This window comes from Pecten maximus, chromosome 5, assembly GCF_902652985.1.
Source record: "Pecten maximus chromosome 5, xPecMax1.1, whole genome shotgun sequence".
Classification (NCBI taxonomy): domain Eukaryota; kingdom Metazoa; phylum Mollusca; class Bivalvia; order Pectinida; family Pectinidae; genus Pecten; species Pecten maximus.
In genome coordinates, this window is record NC_047019.1 from 27,255,199 (window position 1) to 27,278,427 (window position 23,229).

General features: G+C 36.4%; 1 protein-coding gene across 1 annotated transcript; it reads left to right on the forward strand.

Annotated features, from left to right (window-relative positions):
- The first annotated feature begins 14,917 nt into the window (after positions 1-14,917).
- On the forward strand, positions 14,918-22,765 carry LOC117327699 (ribosome production factor 2 homolog). The gene is made up of 4 exons (XM_033884810.1): positions 14,918-15,023; positions 19,128-19,260; positions 20,565-20,602; positions 22,687-22,765. Exons 1-4 carry the CDS (start codon positions 15,004-15,006, stop codon positions 22,748-22,750), a joined length of 255 nt encoding a protein of 84 aa, XP_033740701.1. The 5' UTR covers positions 14,918-15,003; the 3' UTR covers positions 22,751-22,765.
- Positions 22,766-23,229: the final 464 nt, after the last annotated feature.

Here is a 23,229-nt window from a genome sequence, read left to right on the forward strand (position 1 = left end):
GAAGGAATGGAGTGTTGTAAAAACAACCGTTTGTACGATCATCTTGTTAAAGTGTTTAGTAAATAGAATGTTATTGAAAAGCAACAAACCATTCAAAACGACACCACTATAACAAATCCCAGGAGATGTTGATTTAATTGTAAAGGATGAGTTGTGTGTATTAATTTTACTGTTATAGAAAAAATAATTTTATTATACATATGAAAATGAGAATCATTTTATTAGCTCACCTGGTCCGAAGGACCAAGGTGAGCTTATGCCATACCGTGGCGTCCGTCGTCCGTCGTCTATCGTCCGTCCGTCGTCCGTCCGTCAACAATTGACTTCTTCTTCATAACCACTGATCATAATTTGACCAAATTTGGTCAGAAGCATCCCTATGGGTAGGGGACTCAAAATTGTACAAATGATGGGGCTGACCCCCCAGGGGCCTGAGGGGCGGGGCCAAAAGGGGTCAATTTGGCTATATTGATAAAAACGACTTCTTCTCTGGAACCGAGCAAAGGATATTGCTCCTATTTGTCTGAAAGCATCACTATGGGGTGGGGATTCAAAATTGTACAAATGGTGGTGCTGACCCCCTAGGGGCCTGAGGGGCGGGGCAAAAATGGGTCATTATAGCTATATTGATATTAACGACTTCTCTGGAACCGAGCAATGGATATCACTCATATTTGCCTGGTAGCATCACTTTGGGGTGGGGATTCAAAATTGTACAAATGATGGGACTGACCCCCTAGGGGCCTGAGGGGCGGGGCCAAAATGGGTCAATATAGCTATATTGATGATACCGACTTATTCTCTGAAACCGAGCAATGGATATCGCTCATATTTGCCTGGTAGCATAACTTTGGGGTTGGGATTCAAAATTGTACAAATGATGGGGCTGACCCCCAGGTGCCGGAAGGGTGGGGCCAAATGTGGTCAATTGGGCTGTATTGATATAAACAACTTCTTCTCTGAAACCGAGCAAAGGATATTGCTCATATTTGCCTGGTAGCAACACTATGGGGTGGGGATTCAAAATTGTACAAATGGTGTGGCTGACCCCCAGGGGGCCTGAGGGGCGGGGCCAAGAGGGGTCAATTTGGCTAAATTGATATGAATAACTTCTCATCTGAAACTAAGCAATATATATTGCTCAATTTTGACTGTGAGAATCCCTTTAGGGTAGGGATTCAAAATTGTACAAATGGTGGGGTCTACCTCCCTGGGGGCTGTGGGGCGGGACCAAAAGGGGTCAATTCGACTAAATTGATATAAACAACTTCTTCTCTGAAACTAAGCAATAGATATCACTCATATTTGCCTGGTAGCAACCCCCTAGAGTAGGGATTCAAAATTGTACAAATGATAGGGCTGACCCCCCAGGGGACCTAAGAGGCGGGGCCAAAAGGGGTTATTTTGGCAGAATTGATATAAACAACTTTTTCTCTGAAACTAAGCAATGGATATCTTTAATATGTGACTGGTAGCATTCCTCGGGTTAAGGATTCAAAATTCAAAACCCTGGAGGCTGAGGGGCTCGGCCAAAAGGGGTCAATTTGGCTAAATTGATATGAACAACTTCTCTGAAACAGCTCATGTTTGACTATTAGCATCCTATTGGGGTAGGGATTCAAAATTGTTTAAAGGAAGGAGCTGACCCCCAGGGGGTAGAGGGCAGGGTCAAAAGGGGTCAATTAGTCTTAACAAGATCTTCTCTGAAACTAAGTAATATGGATATCACTCACATTTGTGTGGTAGCATCCCTATGGGGTCGTGCCAAAAGTCAATTTCATTTCATGGATTAATGGACTTTTTGGCATTTTTAGCATTAAAATAAAACCAATGTACATGTACCCATATAAAATGCTTATGATATATATTGACATAGTAATACCAGCGACAAATATACTGAAGCATCATTCTTGTTTCATATCTCATGAAACCAGGTGAGCGATACAGGCCCTGTGGGCCTCTTGTATTTTCAACCTGATTCGTTATCATTTGAAGATTTTAGGTCTCAGAATGAATGTTCAAGCAGACAGTGTGGGATGTATATAACATAAGGGAAAATTCCCAGTTGGAGAAGTTCTCCAAGAATCCACGTCCTGTTCAGTTGATATCTGTATTGTAATTCATCTACCAGACTCCAGGAGGATCCCTAGTGGATACAGAGCCTTATCAAAAACATAGTAAACAAAAAGATTAAGAAGAGGAGCATCTCCTGAAGCCAGGTCACAATTGGTATACCGGTAGTCTACTTAGTCAGGGCGTCATCAGGGCAGCAACCAGCTATGAAAGAAAGTAGAATCTAACAATTGAAACCTGACTTCAGGAGTTGCTGATGTTCTTTAACCTACAATTTGTATGTAGCAGTTTACATATACTATAACCTATAGTTTGTATATAACAGTTTACATGTACTGTAACCTATAGTTTGTATATAACAGTTTACATGAACTTTAACCTATGGTTTGTATATAACAGTTTACATGTACTTTATAACCTATAGTTTGTATATAACAGTTTACATGTACTATAACCTATAGTTTGTATATAACAGTTTACATGTACTATAACCTATAGTTAGTATATAACAGTTTACATGTACTATAACCTATAGTTTGTATATAACAGTTTACATGTACTATAACCTATAGTTTGTATGTAACAGTTTACATGTACTATAACCTATAGTTTGTATATAACAGTTTACATGTACTATAACCTATAGTTTGTATGTAACAGTTTACATGTACTATAACCTATAGTTTGTATATAACAGTTTACATGAACTTTAACCTATGGTTTGTATGTAGCAGTTTACATATACTTTTACCTATAGTTTATATATAACAGTTTACATGAACTCTAACCTATAGTTTGTATATAACAGTTTACATGTACTATATTACCTATAGTTTGTATATAACAGTTTACATGTACTATATAACCTATAGTTTGTATATAACAGTTTACATGTACTATAACCTATAGTTTGTATATAACAGTTTACATGTACATATATGTACTTTAACCTATAGTTTGTATATTACAGTTCACATGTACTATAACCTATAGTTTGTATATAACAGTTTACATGTACTATAACCTATAGTTAGTATATAACAGTTCACATGTACTGTAACCTATAGTTTGTATATAACAGTTTACATGTACTTTATAACCTATAGTTTGTATATAACAGTTTACATGTACTATAACCTATAGTTTGTATATAACAGTTTACATGTACTGTAACCTATAGTTTGTATATAACAGTTTACATGTACTGTAACCTATAGTTTGTATATAACAGTTCACATGTACTATAACCTATAGTTAGTATATAACAGTTTACATGTACTTTATGACCTATAGTCTGGATATAACAGTTTACATGTACTATAACCTATAGTTTGTATATAACAGTTTACATGTACTATAACCTATAGTTTGTATATAACAGTTTACATGTACTATAACCTATAGTTTGTATATAACAGTTTATATAAGAGACCAACCAACCAATTGTTTTCCCATAGACCTTAGTGTTAACGTTTTGGATTATTTCATTCAAATTCTTGAATTGAATATGACGATTATGGTTTATAACAAAAGTTTAGGGTCTGATATAACACCTAATCAAAAAAAAAAGTTGGGTCCTTCGGCTCAAATTTTCTCCAGGGTAGCCATTTTGAAAATAGGTGAATTTCGCAGTAAAAATTCTCAAAAATCTTAAATGTTTACCTGTTTACTATTATTACGTGAACTTTTGGGAAAAAAAACAATCGGACTTAAGAAATTTATATCAACATTTCTTATTGATAGTTACCTATCAGGCTACATATCTATTTTCCCACTTCATAACATACTGGCCAATCAGTGGCTGCCAGACATTTTATCCTTGGCTCAACGTTCTATACACAGGGGCTGTTTCAAAAATATATTTTTTCAATTGGTTGGTTGTTCCCTATAGCATCTTTCACATTTTTCAAATACAACTTTTCTGGAACAGGATAGAACCATAGGCTATGCTATCAAAATATGCAGTGCCTGACTGCAAGTCTTAGGCTGGTAGGTTGATTCTTTTATTGGTACCGGATATGAAATTCTTAAGAGAAAACCACATTAAAATTGAGTTAATTTTGAAATGTAAATTTTAATATCTTGATAAGCTTTAAATTTAAAGGGATGGCTTTTGGTTAATAGCCAAGTATAGAAATCGTGCTACTCAGAAATATAAACAAATAAGATATAGAATAAAGATCAGGGGGAGATAACTCAATGTTATCTCCTCCACCCCCTAATTTCTGGTCTTTTTGTAAAAAATGAAGAAAAAAAGGCCGAACGAGAAAAAAAATTAGGAGTAGAGCCATTATTTAGATAAAAGAGTCGAAACACAGACACAGAACACGGAACCGGGCAAGTGACAACAAAAAATAACCAGATATATCACCAAACACTGAACTGGGGTAGTGACAACAGAACAACCAAACACATCACCGAATACCGAATCGGGGTAGCGACAACAGAACAACCAGACACACACCCACACATTGAACCGGGGTAGTGCCAGCAGTACAACCAGCATACCACCGTACCCCGAGCCACGATATATACCGCTACCATTGAAATATAGAATGTATGTCCGTATCTGTCCGGTCTATGGTCCTCCTTGTAACACTACATGTGTCATATTTTCATCATCAATCCCCCCTGAATCTCAATTTCTCTCTAAATTCTGCTACAATGCCTCCAAGATGAGAATCCCGTCCGAAAATGTGCTAGTCGGTCCCATCATCTGGTTTCCAGGGACGCTAGATGGCACAAAATGTCATATGCGGTAGCTATATGTAGAGACCAACCAACCAATTGTTTTCCCATAGACCTTAGTGTTAACGTTTTGGATTATTTCATTCAAATTCTTGAATTGAATATGACGATTATGGTTTATAACAAAAGTTTAGGGTCTGATATAACACCTAATCAAAAAAAAAAGTTGGGTCCTTCGGCTCAAATTTTCTCCAGGGTAGCCATTTTGAAAATAGGTGAATTTCGCAGTAAAAATTCTCAAAAATCTTAAATGTTTACCTGTTTACTATTATTACGTGAACTTTTGGGAAAAAAAACAATCGGACTTAAGAAATTTATATCAACATTTCTTATTGATAGTTACCTATCAGGCTACATATCTATTTTCCCACTTCATAACATACTGGCCAATCAGTGGCTGCCAGACATTTTATCCTTGGCTCAACGTTCTATACACAGGGGCTGTTTCAAAAATATATTTTTTCAATTGGTTGGTTGTTCCCTATAAAAACAAAACAATTTACAAATATACGGTATATACCTGTAGTACATGTAATTATAGTTTATATAAGATTGTTACAAAAGACATGTTAAACACTATATGAGTGCAATGTACTTAAGTATATGCTAATGCTGTGTGTTTTCGAATCGACACATTACATTGCATAAAATGTCTACTATTTTACATATTAAAATTCATTATAGAAAGATTACAATATATATTCCTTATTTATAACTTCACCAGCCAAAACGCTAGGTTTATTCTGTTATAAGCAAAGGGGAAAACACCATCAGTTTTGATTCAAATTATGAGGAGGGCTTATCAGCACAACATAATATCATTATTTGTTGGCATTTGTAGCCCACCATCTTACTGAAATCACCCAGCTTCCTAGGTCCATAGTATGTCTGACTGAACTATTCTTGTTATCACTATTTTGAAGTATCATTCTCAAGATTGATGAGTGGGTTCCCCTTCGTTCCTAGATGTGTCCTTATAGCTTTGTGTTAGACTTGGAAATCTAGATGGCCAACAGGCAGCCATCTTGGATGTTGTCAGATGAAAGTTTTATCACTATCACTATTTCATGAGAAGTACTAGAGGATTATTTCTCCACAAGTAGATTTGTAGATCCTACCTGTGAAATCGGGGGACTAATAGAATCTCTCCCCCCCCCCCCCCCCCCCCCCCCCAGACTTGATGTGTAGATTCCTATTAGTCCCCATTTTTAGGATGACCTATAGTCATCATGCTTCGTCCGTCGTCGTGCGCCGTCTGCCGTCCGCCGTGCGCCGTCCACGTGCGTAAACTTTTCACATTTCAATCTTCTTCTCAAGTTCCACCAGTGGGATTAAGCTGAAACTTGCCTGAAATGATCCTGAGATGGTCCTGACCAAGTGTTGTTATTTTTCGGGTCAGTCCGAAATCCAAGATGGCCGCCAAAGCCGCCATTTTGAAAACACATTTTAAACTTCTTCTCAAGTTCCACCAGTGCTGCTGGGCTGAAACTTGCCTGAAATGATCCTGAGATGATCCCGACCAAGTATTGTTATTTTTCGGGTCGGTCCGAAATCCAAGATGGCCGCCATAGCCGCCATCTTGAAAAACACATTTTAAACTTCTTCTCAAGTTCCACTGGTGCCATTGAGCTGAAACTTGCCTGAAATGATCCTGAGATGATCCCGACCAACTGTTGTTATTTTTCGGGTCGGTCCGAAATCCAAGATGGCCGCCATAGCCGCCATCTTGAAAAACACATTTTAAACTTCTTCTCAAGTTCCACTGGTGCCATTGAGCTGAAACTTGCCTGAAATGATCCTGAGATGATCCCGACCAAGTGTTGTTATTTTTCGGGTCGGGCCGAATTCCAAGATGGCCACCATAACCACTATTTTCAAAAACACATTTTAAACTTTTTGTCAAGTTCCACCTGTGCTGTTGGGCTGAAACTTGCCTGAAATGATTCTGAGATAATCCCGACCAAGTGTTGTTATTTTTTAGATTGGTCTGAAATGCAAGATGGCCACCATATCCGCCATCTTAAAAAACACATTTTAAACTTCTTCTCCAGTTCCACTGGTGCCATTGAGCTCGAAATTGGTGAGGATGTTAAGGAAGGAGGGCAAACAAAGTGTTGTTATATTTTAGGCCTCGTAAAAACTTTGGCATGGCAGCAATGGCGGCCATTTTGTAACATGATTGCGCAATCATGGTTTTCTCTGAACAACACCTATTTCAAACTTCTTCTCAAATTCCACACCGTGGGATTCAGCTCTAACTTACCAGAAATTATCCTTAGATGGTCCAGACCAAGTGTTATTATTTATTGGGTCGGTCAGAAATCCAAGATGGCTACCATGGCCAACAGTGCCACTATATATATACTTGCTACAGAGAATGCATACTACAATAATATAAGGGTTTTAATTTAGAGTCAGATGACCGTTAAGGCCCCTGGGCCTCTTGTTACACATTCAATTTTGACTCGGATCAAGAGAATAATGTGCCCTTCAACGATTATCATGGGTGTTGTCACCACGCAATTTGTGTGGAACAACTATGATTGCAAAGATATTGTGGAAAATATGCAACCTTCATTTGTGCTGATTCATCAATTTTTAAAATAGTTAAAAGTGGATAACACATAAGTAAACAACCACTACTATACAGATCATGATTATTGGACTTCCTTAGAATCTAAATTTTGGTTAGCCGATAAAAATGCGTCCTAAAACTAGAACTAACCAGCTTCATAGTAATACCATCAATATTTTTTAATGAGATGTAGTATTAAAACATCCGAATAAAATCAGTAGCACGCACCTCACCAATATGGCTTTAAACCTGGGAAATTATGTGGAACACCATGGCATGCCAAGCTTTAAAATAAATGTAAGACATCAGGGGATAAGATTTTACCTGAAGGACAACTGTCTGTTTTGCCTTTATGTGCGTTTTTACCTGAAGTCAAATGATTTGATCTGAAGTGTAAATATTTCATTCTACGTTAAAGGTCAAATCTTTTAACCAATGATCGGCTCGCATAATGGCAAACAAATATTCACTGTATTGTGTCTCGGGAATGACGACTACACAGAAAAATGCTTCAACCTGTTTCTATTAAAACAAATAGATTAAATTCTTTGAAAATAAGGTCCAAAGCGATTTGCTATACAGAAGGAGTTACACGGCATGGTCTTTAGTCCATATGGTTTCTGATCTAACTAACTGATATTCCAGTGTTGTGAAAGGACACATAGCGGAAAAAAATAACACAGGGTTCCTTTTTAGCCAACATTGAAAACAGAACTGGATAGTCATGGAACTTCCACTGCAAACGGAATCTGGAAGACGGCTTGCTTTCGTTAAGATTTGTCAAGATTTAATTGATAAGCTCCAACACACTATTGTGTGCAACAAGAGGTCACAAAAAGTATAATACATTGTCATATTTCAAGCGTCATATAATGGTTTAAAATATGGTATTACATTCGTCATACAATAACACATGATCTGTTGTTATAGACACTATATTACCATACCATAACACTTTATACCATACAGTATTATTGACGTCACATCATACAGTAATTCACGTACAATGTATTATTATATAATGGTATGATATACACTATTACATTCCTGTACGATGTATTATTATACAATGGTATGATATACACTATTACATTCCTCGTACAATTATACACTGATATAGACACTGTTCTATTCTCCGTACATTAGAATTGATATAATACTATAGGATAGAAGTGATACCCTTCCCGTGCCATGTCAATACATTACTTTGTAACAAACTAGCTATTTACACTATTACATAAAACCTACAGTACAAAAATTTGACATGATCCGACCCACCTATCATAAAATATTATCATACGATGATGTAATACACAGTATTACACAAAGCATACAATACATTCATACAATGATATAATACACAGTATTACACAGCGTATAATACATTCATACAATGATATAATACACAGTATTGCAAACAGAAAACAATATATTTATACAATGATATAATACACAGTATTACACAGCGTACAATACATTTATACAATGATATAATAAACAGTATTACACAGTGTACGATACATTCATACCATGATATAATGCACTGTATTACACACAGCGTACAATACATTCATACAATGATATAATACATAGTATTACACAGTGTACAATACATTCATACAATGATATAATACACAGTATTACACAGTGTACGATACATTCATACCATGATATAATACACAGTATTACACAGCGTACAATACATTTATACAATGATATAATAAACAGTATTACACACAGCATACAATACATTCATACAATGATATAATACACAGTATTACACACAGCGTACAATATATTCATAAAATGATATAATACACAATATTACACAGCGTACAATACATGTATACAATGATATAATACACAGTATTACACCGGGTACAATACATTCATACAATGATATAATACATAGTATTACACAGAATACAATACATTCATAAAATGATATAATACACAGTATTACACACAGAAAACAATACATTCATAAAATGATATAATACACAGTAATATATATATATATAAGGTTTACTTGTGACGCGTTACAGGAAAAGGAAAAGAAATCATATCAAATCATATAACACAACCATACATGTACCACGGTATGGCAAGACGAAAAAATACCTCCATATCGATATGTATGTAAAAGTATTTATTATTCATATATTATTTTTAAAGTCTTTTTCAAGTTACCGTACGAACAATGCTAGATTTGGCTGTATTTCAATAACCCGTCATTTTATATACAGAAAATTCCATAGCACAAACTCCCATCACATCCCACCCTTCTCCCAGCCGTGACTTCATCCAGAATGTACAACCACAAAATCGTCTACAACATAATTAACAAAAACTCCAGGAATCTCTGGCTAGGCGATTAAGTAATCCGAGGATTTCCAATGATATACGCCGACTAACCGTAAATCGTTAGTTCGAGGTCCGGTCAGGGCACCAGTCATAAAATTGTCTTCCTTTGCCAGTTGTGTTACTTTTTTAGATCTAATTATTAACACAATGTATCATATGCACTATGTGTTGTTGATCCGAAGATAAAGATTTAAATTTCCTGTCCTAATTATACCGTGCTGAATATAGTAAATTACGTACATATTTCGTTACTAAAATTGACTTCTGTCTTTTCTGGCCTAGCTGGGATCTAACTCCTTGTTGGAACAGTTGAAATGGCACACTATGGCACCAGGGTCAATATACGAAGGCGTCGAAATAAAGAAATTCTTGGTTCCATTTTTCATTCGTGTAGCAATGAAAGCTCGACAGTCGATCGGAGCCTACAATGCATTTCCAGCGATGAATATGGAACCTGTGAATTTTGAATACTTAAAAGGCATGTTTTAACCACAGGGGCGTGCCAAGCCCCTGTGGTTTTAACGGTTAGTCTGCAAACAGTGTTCATTGTAAATGGGTGTTTTAACATGAATAAGTGTCATTTGTCTGAATATAGTACCTGTAGGATTTGGGAAAATTTACATAGTGTGGTTTAATATCATTTAATATGTCCAGCTTAAAATATTGAGACAGGTTAAACTCAAAACATTTGACAATGATTTACAAATGTACTCGGTTATAGAGTTACTTCTGGGGTCATTTGGAGTCTGGCTCCTGCCTCTCGGCAGTGAGGAGAGAAGTGGAACGGGTACAAGTACTTCCTTCCTTCTTGTACAGTAAGTAGTTGTAACCATATAAGGTTCAGCACTGCATGTATATGTACATAATCACTCCTGAAGGTGATTTGGAACATCAAACGTTCCATTCTATGAGACATTTCATGAGACATTCTCTGTTCATGGTTTAGTTAGACGCGCTGGTAGGCTGTCTGATAAGACGGCCTTTACCTGACGCCTATTCTTTTATGTACATGGTTTACTCCAGGTTGCGCAGAGGTAAATATATCGCATACTAATACGTTCAAAAGGCAAAAGTGTCCTTTATAGAGAGAAGTCCTTATGTAGAGGGTTTCTTTTTCAGCGATTTATGGCCCTTGGTTTTACGGTTTACGGCCCTTGGTTTTACGGTTTACGGCCCTTGGTTTTACGGTTTATGGCCCTTGGTTTTACGGTTTATGGCCCTTGGTTTTACGGTTTATGGCCCTTGGTTTTACGGTTTATGGCCCTTGGTTTTACGGTTTATGGCCCTTGGTTTTACGATTTATGGCCCTTGGTTTTACGGTTTATGGCCCTTGGTTTTACGGTTTATGGCCCTTGGTTTTACGATTTATGGCCCTTGGTTTTACGGTTTATGGCCCTTGGTTTTACGGTTTACGGCCCTTGGTTTTACGGTTTACGGCCCTTGGTTTTACGATTTATGGCCCTTGGTTTTACGATTTATGGCCCTTGGTTTTACAGTTTATGGCCCTTGGTTTTACGGTTTACGGCCCTTGGTTTTACGGTTTACGGCCCTTGGTTTTACGGTTTATGGCCCTTGGTTTTACGGTTTACGGCCCTTGGTTTTACGGTTTATGGCCCTTGGTTTTACGGTTTATGGCCCTTGGTTTTACGGTTTACGGCCCTTGGTTTTACGGTTTACGGCCCTTGGTTTTACGATTTATGGCCCTTGGCTTTACGGTTTGATTACACATATATATACAAATTATTTGTTTTCATTCAATATACACTGTGTGTTAATCATTGATTAATTTATATCTTACCTATTATAACGAGCAGAAGAGAATTAAAGAAAATAATTCATCATTTTTAAGGCGCACCAGACAAATTATTTCTCAAATTAATGCGCTATTATCCAGGTTAATTAAGAGTCTCAGCCCCTCTGTAGCGTTTGTTGTAACCTCCTCATTCGGTTGTTGGTTCAGGGTCTCGGCCCCTCTGTAGCGTTTGTTGTACTGGTCTCGGCCCCTCTCTGTAGCGTTTGTTGTGACCTCTCCGTTTGGTTGTTGATTCAGGGTCTCGGCCCCTCTATAGCGTTTGTTGTGACCTCCTCATTCGGTTGTTGGTTCAGAGTCTCAGCCCCTCTGTAGCGTTTGTTGTACTGGTCTCGGCCCCTCTCTGTAGCGTTTGTTGTGACCTCTCCGTTTGGTTGTTGATTCAGGGTCTCGGCCCCTCTATAGCGTTTGTTGTGACCTCCTCATTCGGTTGTTGGTTCAGAGTCTCGGTCTTCTCTGCAGCGTTTGTTGTGACCTACCAGTTTTGTTTTACTCCCATGGTGTTACTTTCTCCTTGGTTTCCCCTGATTTAATTGGCGCACATACAGTGCAAGAATACAGATTCCGGGTTTGTTTTTCCATTAAATGCTAGATTTCTAACGGCCTTAGTAGCTATTTGTCTGATTTTTCGGCATAGCCGTATACTTTTCTTTTGGCCCCGGATATGACGCGGAAGGTGGCGTTACTGGTCAAGATGAAGTATGTGATTGGTCAATGTAGCGATAAATGCAAAATGCAGATATGCAGTTAAAGACGAAACAAAATTAAGATTGAATGCGAACTAAATAAGTGGATGTATCTATTCAAATGACATATTAATGAAATTATATTCCTGATTCAAATGCAGTTTTACTATCACCAAAAATGATTCAAACTGACATAATTTATCCGGGCTAAAACGCATTTATTAATCAGTTCATTGATTTATTTCACCAGCAATTTTACATTATAACCACCAGCATTAAAACAATGCCGTTTTTTAAAAAGATATTTCTTGTTTTATTTAAGTTTTCTTCAGTGTTGCAGTGCTGATACTTTTCCCAGAAAAAAAAGGTTATTTCATTCTTATTTTCAGTGTGGATTTGTCATGTGTATGGCAACCTTTATTGTTGTCTGGTTTTCCTTTGCTCTCTGGTAAGTGTTGTTCTACTCATAGTTAACTTAATTTAATTACAAGATAGTGTGGACCTACATATGTACACTATATATATATATATTTTTTTAGTTTAAACATATTTTATTGCAAAAGTTTACAAACGGATTGGGTACAAGTTATTACAACTTATACGACCACCCTTTCCTTAATAATGTACAAAATAAATAAAAATATGCAATTGGTATATTATACATAAATTTACATTATTAAACCATTTTTTTAAGGAGAAAATGGGAGTTAGGGTTGAAGAGGAGAGAGAAAGGGATGAGGGGAAACAGAAGGGTGAGGAGAAAGGGAAGAGAATAGATCAGTCTTTTTATTATTTGAATCTATTGCTAGTTTTGATGAAAGTATGGACATGCAAGAATATTTCTGAATTACATTCAAACGATAAATCTTCGTTACCGAATAAGAGTAAATCTAAATCACAAGGTATTTCTAAATTCGTATTGTTCAGGTGTTACATAAAGACGTTTCTCTCAATAGTATAAAGGCTACATTGAAAAAAAAGTGATGAGCATTTTCACATATAAATCCACATGAACAGCTAGGGGTTTCCACAAGGTTAACCCGGAAAAGGTCGTAGTTAAGAGAACTACATTGATATCTCAGTTTCGTATGTATAATATTCAATTTACGATCCCCATGCCAAAATATGAAGGAGAAAAGGCAACAACGGGTTTTCAGGATTTATTGAATACATTAACGATATTGAAGACTTTACAGATTTATCAAGGTTATTCCAACAACGAAGTGTGGAAGGTAAAAAAGAAGAATTTGTTGATGATAACCTGTAAAAGGGGCTTCTATAGTTTCCCATAATTCTTAGTGAATAGCCAACATGATCTTGTACTGTAGAGGGGAGTAAGGAAGAAAGATATTCAGGTGTTTGATGATTATGCATTTTATAAAAGAGCTGCAGCTTCTTACTTTTTCTTCTGGAAGATAACGTTTCTAACCCCGTTTCAAAATATAACGAATTTGTAGTGGCATAAGATGGTAGGCCAGTTACAATTCTTGCAGCTTCACGTTGTGCTTTCTCTAACTTATCAGATTCTGAATTTGAACAACCGTCCCCGACTTCACAGACATATTCTAAAACAGGTAAAATAAAGGTTCGATATATCCTCAAAAGAGCATCACGTTTTAACAAATATTTCAATTTTCTCAAGACATTTATTTTCTTCATAACTGAAGAATAGATTGTTTCAATATGACCCCCCTTTGCCACTCGAACTAAAAGTTACGCCTAAATGCTTTGACGATTCGTTAAGTCTAAAATGTTACCGTTAAATTCTAATTCAACTAATTCGTCGATATCATTACTATTTGAGATAAAAAGAACATCAGTTTTATCGGGATTTAATGTTACTAACCAAGTTTTTGCCCATCTGTTTAAAGATACAAGGTCTCTGTTTACGATAGTTTGAATGTCAAGACAGGAAGCGGAAGAGTATTGAAGAGAAGTATCGTCAGCGAAAAGACGTGATGCAGAGTCAAAGACATCGGCAATATCGTTTATATAGATCAAGAATAATAAAGGACCTAGGATAGAACCCTGTGGAACTCCTCTATCAATGGAACCCAAACTCGAAAAGGACTCATTTACACAAACTTTTTGCTTTCTTTGATATAAATAATTTTTTAACCAGGCCAATAATTCCCCGCTTATTCCATAAGATTTTAACTTTATGTACAAGCCCTTATGCCACACCCGATCAAAAGCTTTATAAATATCACAAAATACAATGCATGTATGCTTTCTTCCTTCAAGTGATAAACATAGGTTATGGTCCATTTCAATTAATTTGTACACAGTAGAATGTCCAGGTAGAAAACCTGATTGATATTTGTAAAACAGCGCATTTTCAATGAAATGATTAAATATATGTTTAAAAATAACACGTTCAAAAACCTTGCCAACAGTAGACAAAAGAGATATTGGTCGGTAATTTGAAGGAGAGTGTATATCACCTTTTTTGATAAAGGCATAACTATTGCTATTTTCCACTGCTTTGGATAAACACCGGCTGACAATGACATATTAAACAATAACTCTAAAGGTTTACAAATAGTATGGCAAACATTTTTAACATATGATGACTAATTCCATCGTGACCCGAGGCTTTGCCTAGTTTCAGTGTCTGCAGTACATCACTTATTTCGGAGTAATTTGATAAGCAGGAATTACGTCCCTTCTTACGAACTCTTCATTGCGAGTAATAACAACACGTGTTTCTTAGGTTGGAGAAAAGGAGTACTGGGAATATCATCATCATGGTGCTACAACGTGTTGTGTAAGTTTGTTGTATGTGTAAGTTAATCAGTCACTCTTCCATCAACACCCAAACTAATTATAATGAGAATCTATTCGATGAAAATGCTCGCTACCATGATCAACATCTGAAAAGCTGAAGATCGGCAGTGACTGGTTGAGTTTCCTCTGACCACATACACACGTTAGGTCCACGATTTATTATAGGTATATGGATGACAGCGGGTAAGTTCTGTAACTGGGTAATATAAACACTTAATAGTAAATACTACCACCTAAGGATCATTTCGTCGAACATTTCCTGTATTACAAATGGGTTGGATATCGTTAGAACGAAACGTGGGCCTAACGTGTGTATATGTGGTCAGAGGAAACTCAACCATTCACTGCCGATTTTCAGCTTTTCAGATGTTGATCATGGTAGCGAATATTTTCATCAAATATACTCTCATTAGCTTGGGTGTTTATGGAAGAGTAATTCATTAACTTAAACATACTCAAAAGAATAACAAAAGTGAAAGTCATACTTACATAGATTATTTTAATAAGCATGTAAATCCAAATGTTACAGTTATAATTCATCAATCCAAAAAGGTATCGGTATCACTTTTGTTATTCTTTTGAGCATTATCATGGAAATGGTAATGCACTTATAGCTTATGAACAAAGGTAATACTGGATAGAACAAACCACTCAAGATTTTTACATGTTAATGACCAGAACTGTTTTCAAACAATAACATCAAAAACAATGTTTCACTCAGAGACTTACTCCAATAATATTAGAGGTTTACACGACAGGAAACTTTTGACAGGCTGTCATGTAACCTCTAATCACCACCACACATAAAACCTGTTGCTGTGACCCACCTAATTAAAGTCATTTAAAAGTTATCTTTACTCACATTTCATATGATCTGACCTACCTTATTCTATTTATCTATCATAAATACACAAAGTCACACAACGTGTGTCCATATCTATATCAAAGATCAGTGATTATTAGCCTTTTTTGTCGTTTAAGCGTAGGTCCCATTTGTATATACCGCCATACTTGTTTTGATTGTGACCTCTCGAGGTTATTAGCTCACCTGCCCGAAGGGCAAGTGATCTTATGCCGTGGCGCGGCGTCCGTCCGGCCGTCCGTCCGGCGTCAACTTTTCCATTCAAGCAACTTCTTCTCAATAACCAAAAGGCCCAGAGACCTAATATTGGGCCTGTAGCATGCTGGGGTGAAGGGCTACCAAGTTTGTTCAAATGAATAAAGTTGACCTTCATTCAAGGTCACAGGGGTCAAAAAGGCTAAAATCTTTAAACGACTTCTTCTCAATAACCAAGAGTCCCAGGGAGTTGATATTGGGTCTGTAGCATGCTGGGGTGAAGGGCTACCAAGTTTGTTCAAATGAATGACCTTGACCTTCATTCAAGGTCACAGGAGTCAAAAAGGCTAAAATCTTTAAACGACTTCTCCTCAATAACCAAGAGTCCCAAGGGGTTGATATTGGGTCTGTAGCATGCTGGGGTGAAGGGCTACCAAGTTTGTTCAAATGAATGACCTTGACCTTCATTCAAGGTCACAGGAGTCAAAAAGGCTAAAATCTTTAAACAACTTCTTCTCAATAACCAAGAGTCCCAGGGAGTTGATATTGGGTCTGTAGCATGCTGGGGTGAAGGGCTACCAAGTTTGTTCAAATGAATGACCTTGACCTTCATTCAATGTCACAGGAGTCAAAAAGGCTAAAATCTTTAAACGACTTCTTGTCAATAACCAAAAGTCCCAGAGACCTAATATTTGGCCTGTAGCATGCTGGGGTGAAGGGCTACCAAGTTTGTTCAAATGAATGACCTTGACCTTCATTCAAGGTCACAGGAGTCAAAAGGGCTAAAATCTTTAAACGGCTTCTCAATAACCAAGAGTCCAAGAGACCTAATATTTGGCCTGTAGCATGCTGGGGTGAAGGGCTCCCAAGTTTGTTCAAATGAATGGCCTTGACCTTCATTCAAGGTCACAGGAGTCAAAAAGGCTAAAATTTTAAACAACTTCTTCTGAATAACCAAGTGTCCCAGGGAGTTGATATTTGGTCTGTAGCATGCTGGGGTGAAGGGCTACCAAGTTTGTTCAAATGAATGACCTTGACCTTCATTGAAGGTCACAGGAGTCAAAAAGGCTAAAATCTTTAAATGACTTCTTCTCAATAACCAAGAGTCCCAGGGAGTTGTTATTGGGTCTGTAGAATACTGGGGTAAAGGGCTATCAAGTTTGTTCAAATGAATGACCTTGACCTTCATTCAAGGTCACAGGAGTCAAAAAGGCTAAAATCTTTAAACGACTTCTTCTCAATAACCAAGAGTCCCAGAGACCTAATATTTGGCCTGTAGCATGCTGGGGTAAAGGGCTCTCAAGTTTGTTCAAATGAATGACCTTGCCCTTCATTCAAGGTCACAGCAGTCAAAAAGGCTAAAATCTTTAAGCGACTTCCTCTCAATAACCAAGCGTCCAAGGGAGTTGATATTTGGTCTGTAGCATGCTGGGGTGAAGGGCTACCAACTTTGTTCAAATGAATGACCCTGACTCACATTCAAGGTCACGTCGATCAAGTATGCTTAAATCTTTAAAAGACTTTTAGTGAATAGCTTAAGTGCCGAGAGACATTATATTGGTCATGTAGCATGCTTTCAAATAACTGCAGGATCCATATATGAAAAGATCACTGCATTGCAGGTGAGCGATTTGGGCCAATTGGGCCCTTGTTTCCGGTTTATCCAAATATGGATTTGAAATAGACGAAACAAACGAAACGCTGTGAAAATATTACGCTACGTTTTCTGTTTTATTTGCATTCCGTATTTTATAATAACCGGAACAGCAAAGTTGTTTTAGTGACCAAATATTTGAACACAGTAGGTTGCAAGTGAATTATTGTGGATATAATTATATTTAAGAGATGTCCATCAACAGTTTGTGCATAAATGGATTGATACTTCATCAACAAGTAAGCGTACACATATTTGTTAACATGAATTATCGTTTTAGATGGTTTATGACACTTTTTCGTCGTGCCCTAGAATCAGGGCGCTGGCAGCTACAAGAAAAACACGCTGAGGGGATATGAGGTCGCAATATCCACCAATGTAATCAGGTGGAATAAGTCAAAGGGGTTGAAATGTTCTTACATAAATAATCTTCACGAGTTCTGAAAACCAAGGTTCAATGGAATTTGCCACCAGGCACTCGGAGAGAATCATGTGCTTTAAAGTCTTTTATAGTCATGTCTGGCCTTCTTATGTGTCAAAATAATTGTCCTGTCTAGGAGCACACATATATAGTCTGCGAGTACTTGGTAAGAAAATAAACAAGTGTTATTTTCTGAGGCAAAGACTTCGAAAAAAAGAGGCAGTAATACAATATAGCTGAAAAGGAGAGGTAGACAGGCCTTATCATTGCATTTTTAGGTCACATGAGACATAGTACTACATTTTTGACTTCACAATAACCAAGAGGCCCAGGATTATAATAGTGAGGAAGGCTTCGGGTTCTGTTCCCCGGCCGACACATACCAGAGTCTTTAAAAATGGTAGTTGCTACTCCTGCTTAGTGCTCAGCATATTAGGAGTGTGAGGACTGGTTCTTCTGTTGTCAGTAAAATGTGACCCGGTGGGGTGTCCTGCTGGGTGTCTTCTGTAGTATGCTTCAGTGAGGCAGCACTATAAATCAGCAAAAGTTTCAACCTATCACAAGGTAACATAACACAAACATACCGCAGCCTCCCAAAACACACATACGCACTCACCACACGCATGCATATTGCACGCACGGGATGCTGTCCTTAAATGACCTTAGCTGTTGATAGGACGTTAAACAAATATAACCAAACCAAATTGGGCCAGTAGCATGTTGAGATGAAGGGCTACCAAGTTTGTTCAAATTAATGACCTTCATCTACACTAAGATCACAAGCTGGTCAATTGTGTTTAATATTTATTGAAAAGCAATACATCATCTGTTGTGTACAGCACTCAGGTGACAGCTAATTATAAGGCCCTCTGGCCTCATGTCTCCATATATTATATGTACAGTGTATGATGTTTGTTTGGAAGTTATCTCTTAAACATTTTTTTATTTTCAGTAAACCTAAAACCCAGAAGGGTAAGCGATTTTTAGAAGGGAGGGAACCGAAAATAACAGAAAATACAAAGACTTCCATCTTCGTGAAGGGAGGTAACACTAGCATGACTGTCACCCAAGCTATGAAAGAATTGGTAAGAGTCATTCTGTCATATTTTCTTAGGATTATTTCTATGGATAGTTTGAGTGAATACTGACAAAAATATTACCAATTGAAAATACCTTTATAATATCAAAGTCAAATTTATAAAAATAAAAAATGTCCACAATTCATTAAATTGCCAATTTACATACCAAAACAAGAAAAAAATGCCCTATATTATTACCAAAAAGACTGAACAATTTTTAAGACTTTATAGGCCTAAAATAGAAATATTTGCATTTTCCAGTTTAGATTTTAAATTCTGTATAGAAAATGGCAGATAACCACTTATAGTCAAGTCATACAGATTACTTGAGATAAAATGCTTTGTCTCCAAAAAAATATACATGAACCGAAATTTCAGGAATAGGAAATGTATAAAAACATTCTCACTGATATGAAATTCCTTGAATTTCAGTACCTGCCTGGAAAAGACTTTAGTGTCATGTCTTGAAAGTTTTGGAATTTGTCATAAATGCATTGAAAAGTCCATAAATTCATGTCCTAACTGTTGAAATAAACTAAAAGAAACAATAACATTTTTTGTAAATTTTTCACAAAAACAAACTGTCAGAGTGTCAGTGTTATAGTCTTTGATGGGATTGTAATGTGCAACCAATTTAATGTGTTTATAATTAGGATAACAACATTATTAATGTAATAGGACACATCACTATAAGCCTTTATATGTGTTAAATAACTCAAAATTTTACCAAACTTGCATCAGTGCCAATGAAAGTCTTGGAAATGTCCTTTAATTTGATGACAGAAAGTCTTCGAAAAGTCCTTGAATTTAACAATGGAAAATCTTAGAGATGTCCTTGAATTTGACGACGTCAAGTCATAGAAAAGTCTCTGAATTTGATTACTCAAAGTCTGTATGAACCATGTGATATATAACCTTAGTAAGCAGAGGTATATGAAAGGTTAACTCTCTACATATTTGCACTGAATTTTAAGGTGTGCAGTCATTTAATCTAATACATTACATAGATGGGATGTAAATTTAAGGTATATAACATGTATCTATCCTACTGAGCTGACGATCAGTTGTAATTAGGTATCAGTACCATTTTAATCATTTTCTTTCTGATACAAGTACATTTTTATGTAATAAAAATGCCATTTGTTTTACATATTTTATTGATATGCAATCCATGGCAAATTAGGCATTTTCAAATAAACTCTACTAAAAAATATGACTGCAACAGAGAATATATTCATTTCATAGGAAATTTTGACTGCACAGAAGTTAATACAATGACTATAAGTATAAGTTCTTATTATTTTTTTCAGTACCTCCTGAAAAAGCCAAATGCAGTATCATACAAAAGGTAAATATACCGTTGTGTGTAGGCCAATAACTGGGTGATCATCTAGCTTCTTATTTCCTCTGTCTTTCTGCCATATTGTCGTCAAACTTTTTTCTTTTCTGTTTATATGTCAAAAACTCTCTTTAATATCATATTATGTATAGAATGTCAGCACATATTTAGATTGAAGATAGACAGGTTGAGATTTAACGATTGATAGAATGTGAGGGTGTATATACTCTTATGTTATCCTTGTCTGTGAGAAACCAGAATATCTAGATGTGTAAGTTAACTTTCAGTGTCAGAAACCAGAATGTCTAGATGTGTAAGTTAACTTTCTGTGTCAGAATCTGTCAGAAACCAGAATGTCTAGATGTGTAAGTTAACTTTCAGTTTCAGAAACCAAAAGTCTAGTTGTGTAAGTTAACTTTCTGTGTCAGAATCTGTCAGAAACCAGAATGTCTAGATGTGTAAGTTAACTTTCAGTTTCAGAAACCAAAAGTCTAGTTGTGTAAGTTAACTTTCAGTGTCAGAATCTGTCAGAAACCAAAAGTCTAAATGTGTAAGTTAACTTTCTGTGTCAGAATCTGTCAGAAACCAGAATGTCTAGATGTGTAAGTTAACTTTCAGTGTCAGAAACCAGAATGTCTAGATGTGTAAGTTAACTTTCAGTGTCAGAATCTGTTAGAAACCAGAATGTCTAGATGTGTAAGTTAACTTTCAGTTTCAGAAACCAAAAGTCTAGTTGTGTAAGTTAACTTTCTGTGTCAGAATCTGTCAGAAACCAGAATGTCTAGATGTGTAAGTTAGCTTTCAGTTTCAGAAACCAAAAGTCTAGTTGTGTAAGTTAACTTTCTGTGTCAGAATCTGTCAGAAACCAGAATGTCTAGATGTGTAAGTTAACTTTCAGTTTCAGAAACCAAAAGTCTAGTTGTGTAAGTTAACTTTCAGTGTCAGAATCTGTCAGAAACCAAAAGTCTAAATGTGTAAGTTAACTTTCTGTGTCAGAATCTGTCAGAAACCAGAATGTCTAGATGTGTAAGTTAACTTTCAGTGTCAGAAACCAGAATGTCTAGATGTGTAAGTTAACTTTCAGTGTCAGAATCTGTTAGAAACCAGAATGTCTAGATGTGTAAGTTAACTTTCAATGTCAGAATCTGTTAGAAACCAGAATGTCTAGATGTGTAAGTTAACTTTCTGTGTCAGAATCTGTTAGAAACCAGAATGTCTAGATGTGTAAGTTAACTTTCTGTTTCAGAAACCAAAAGTCTAGTTGTGTAAGTTAACTTTCTGTGTCAGAATCTGTCAGAAACCAGAATGTCTAGATGTGTAAGTTAACTTTCAGTGTTAGAAACCAGAATGTCTAGATGTGTAACTTAACTTTCAGTGTCAGAATCTGTGAGAAACCAGAATATCTAGATGTGTAAGTTAACTTTCATTGTCTGAGATTAGATTTTAATTGACAACCCTCCAGTCTCCGATTTGTTGCGTTATTGGCAGTGCCTCAAACAGAAAAAGGTTACCCTTAGTATGTGTTTTGCTATTGACACTTATCACAAACTAGCAACAAATCATATTCATCTATTAGATCCAGCTTTGGCTAATTGGCATCATGTGATTGTAAATTCTGGGATAATCTCATCTTTTAGGTATAAACTATAGTGATATGTGAAAGAATATATAGAAAGCCTATCTTTTAGCTGGATATTCCAAGGCTGCTTGTCATTTGTTGTCATCAAAACAGTTGTCTGGTTGGATGGGGTTGACGTGTTGTCCAATTTATCCACTGTTGCACATTGGAAATAGTTTCATTGTCATCTGATTTGTAAAAATTTAGATATGATCAAATTGATAGGCAGTTCATGCCTTACAACAAAGTTGACAGTGGCTCTTGTCAGCATCATTCACGACTAAGGATAGTTTGATGAACTTGTACTTCTATTAAAATTTGTTTTTAATCTTCTCCGAGATATTTTTATTTCAATTTCTTGTATGGTGTACATGTATTTTGAACTTGGAAATTCCATTGCAATCATGTATATATTTTGTGATTTGAAATATGATATTAAATTTCATAATTTTAAAGTATTTTTATTTTGACACAGAAAAAACATTTTACGGCCATTTGAAGATGAAACACCACTGGTAAGTGGTAATTTGAGAAAATAGAATAAAGACAGTTTTTGTTGAATTAAACAAAACTGTGCTATTTCAAATTAAACATGCTTTTTGTTTTTAGGTCATCGTCGTCCATCGTCGACCGCCTTGCATAAGCCTTTTTCTTTCAAAATGCTACTCCTCCTTAACCCTTAGGTGGATTACTTCCAAATTTGGTTTGAAGCATCATCGGGGGAGGGCAATCATATTTTATTTTATAAATGAGGCTGGTCTGACCCCTGGGGCCCAAAAGCCTTTACCCTTGGGTGGATTACAACTGAATTTGGTGTGAAACATCGTTGGGGGAGGGCGGTCATATTTTATATAAATAAGGCTGGTGTGAGCCCTAAGGCCAGAGGGGCGGGCCCCAAAAAGGGAACTTTGGTGAACTTTTGCTATAAAATCCTACTCCTCCTTTACCCTTGGGTGGATTACAACTAAATTTGGTGTGAAACATCAGGCGGGGAGGGCAGTCATATTTTATATAAATG

What these genes read in the sequence shown, in the direction of transcription:
- LOC117327699 (XM_033884810.1), top strand. Translation starts at nt 15,004, where the DNA reads ATGGTGCTACAACGTGTTGT. An exon ending in ATGGTGCTACAACGTGTTGT is followed by an intron (nt 15,024 to 19,127) that starts GTAAGTTTGTTG and finishes TTTTATTTTCAG; the next exon opens with TAAACCTAAAACCCAGAAGG. An exon ending in AATGCAGTATCATACAAAAG is followed by an intron (nt 20,603 to 22,686) that starts GTAAATATACCG and finishes ATTTTGACACAG; the next exon opens with AAAAAACATTTTACGGCCAT.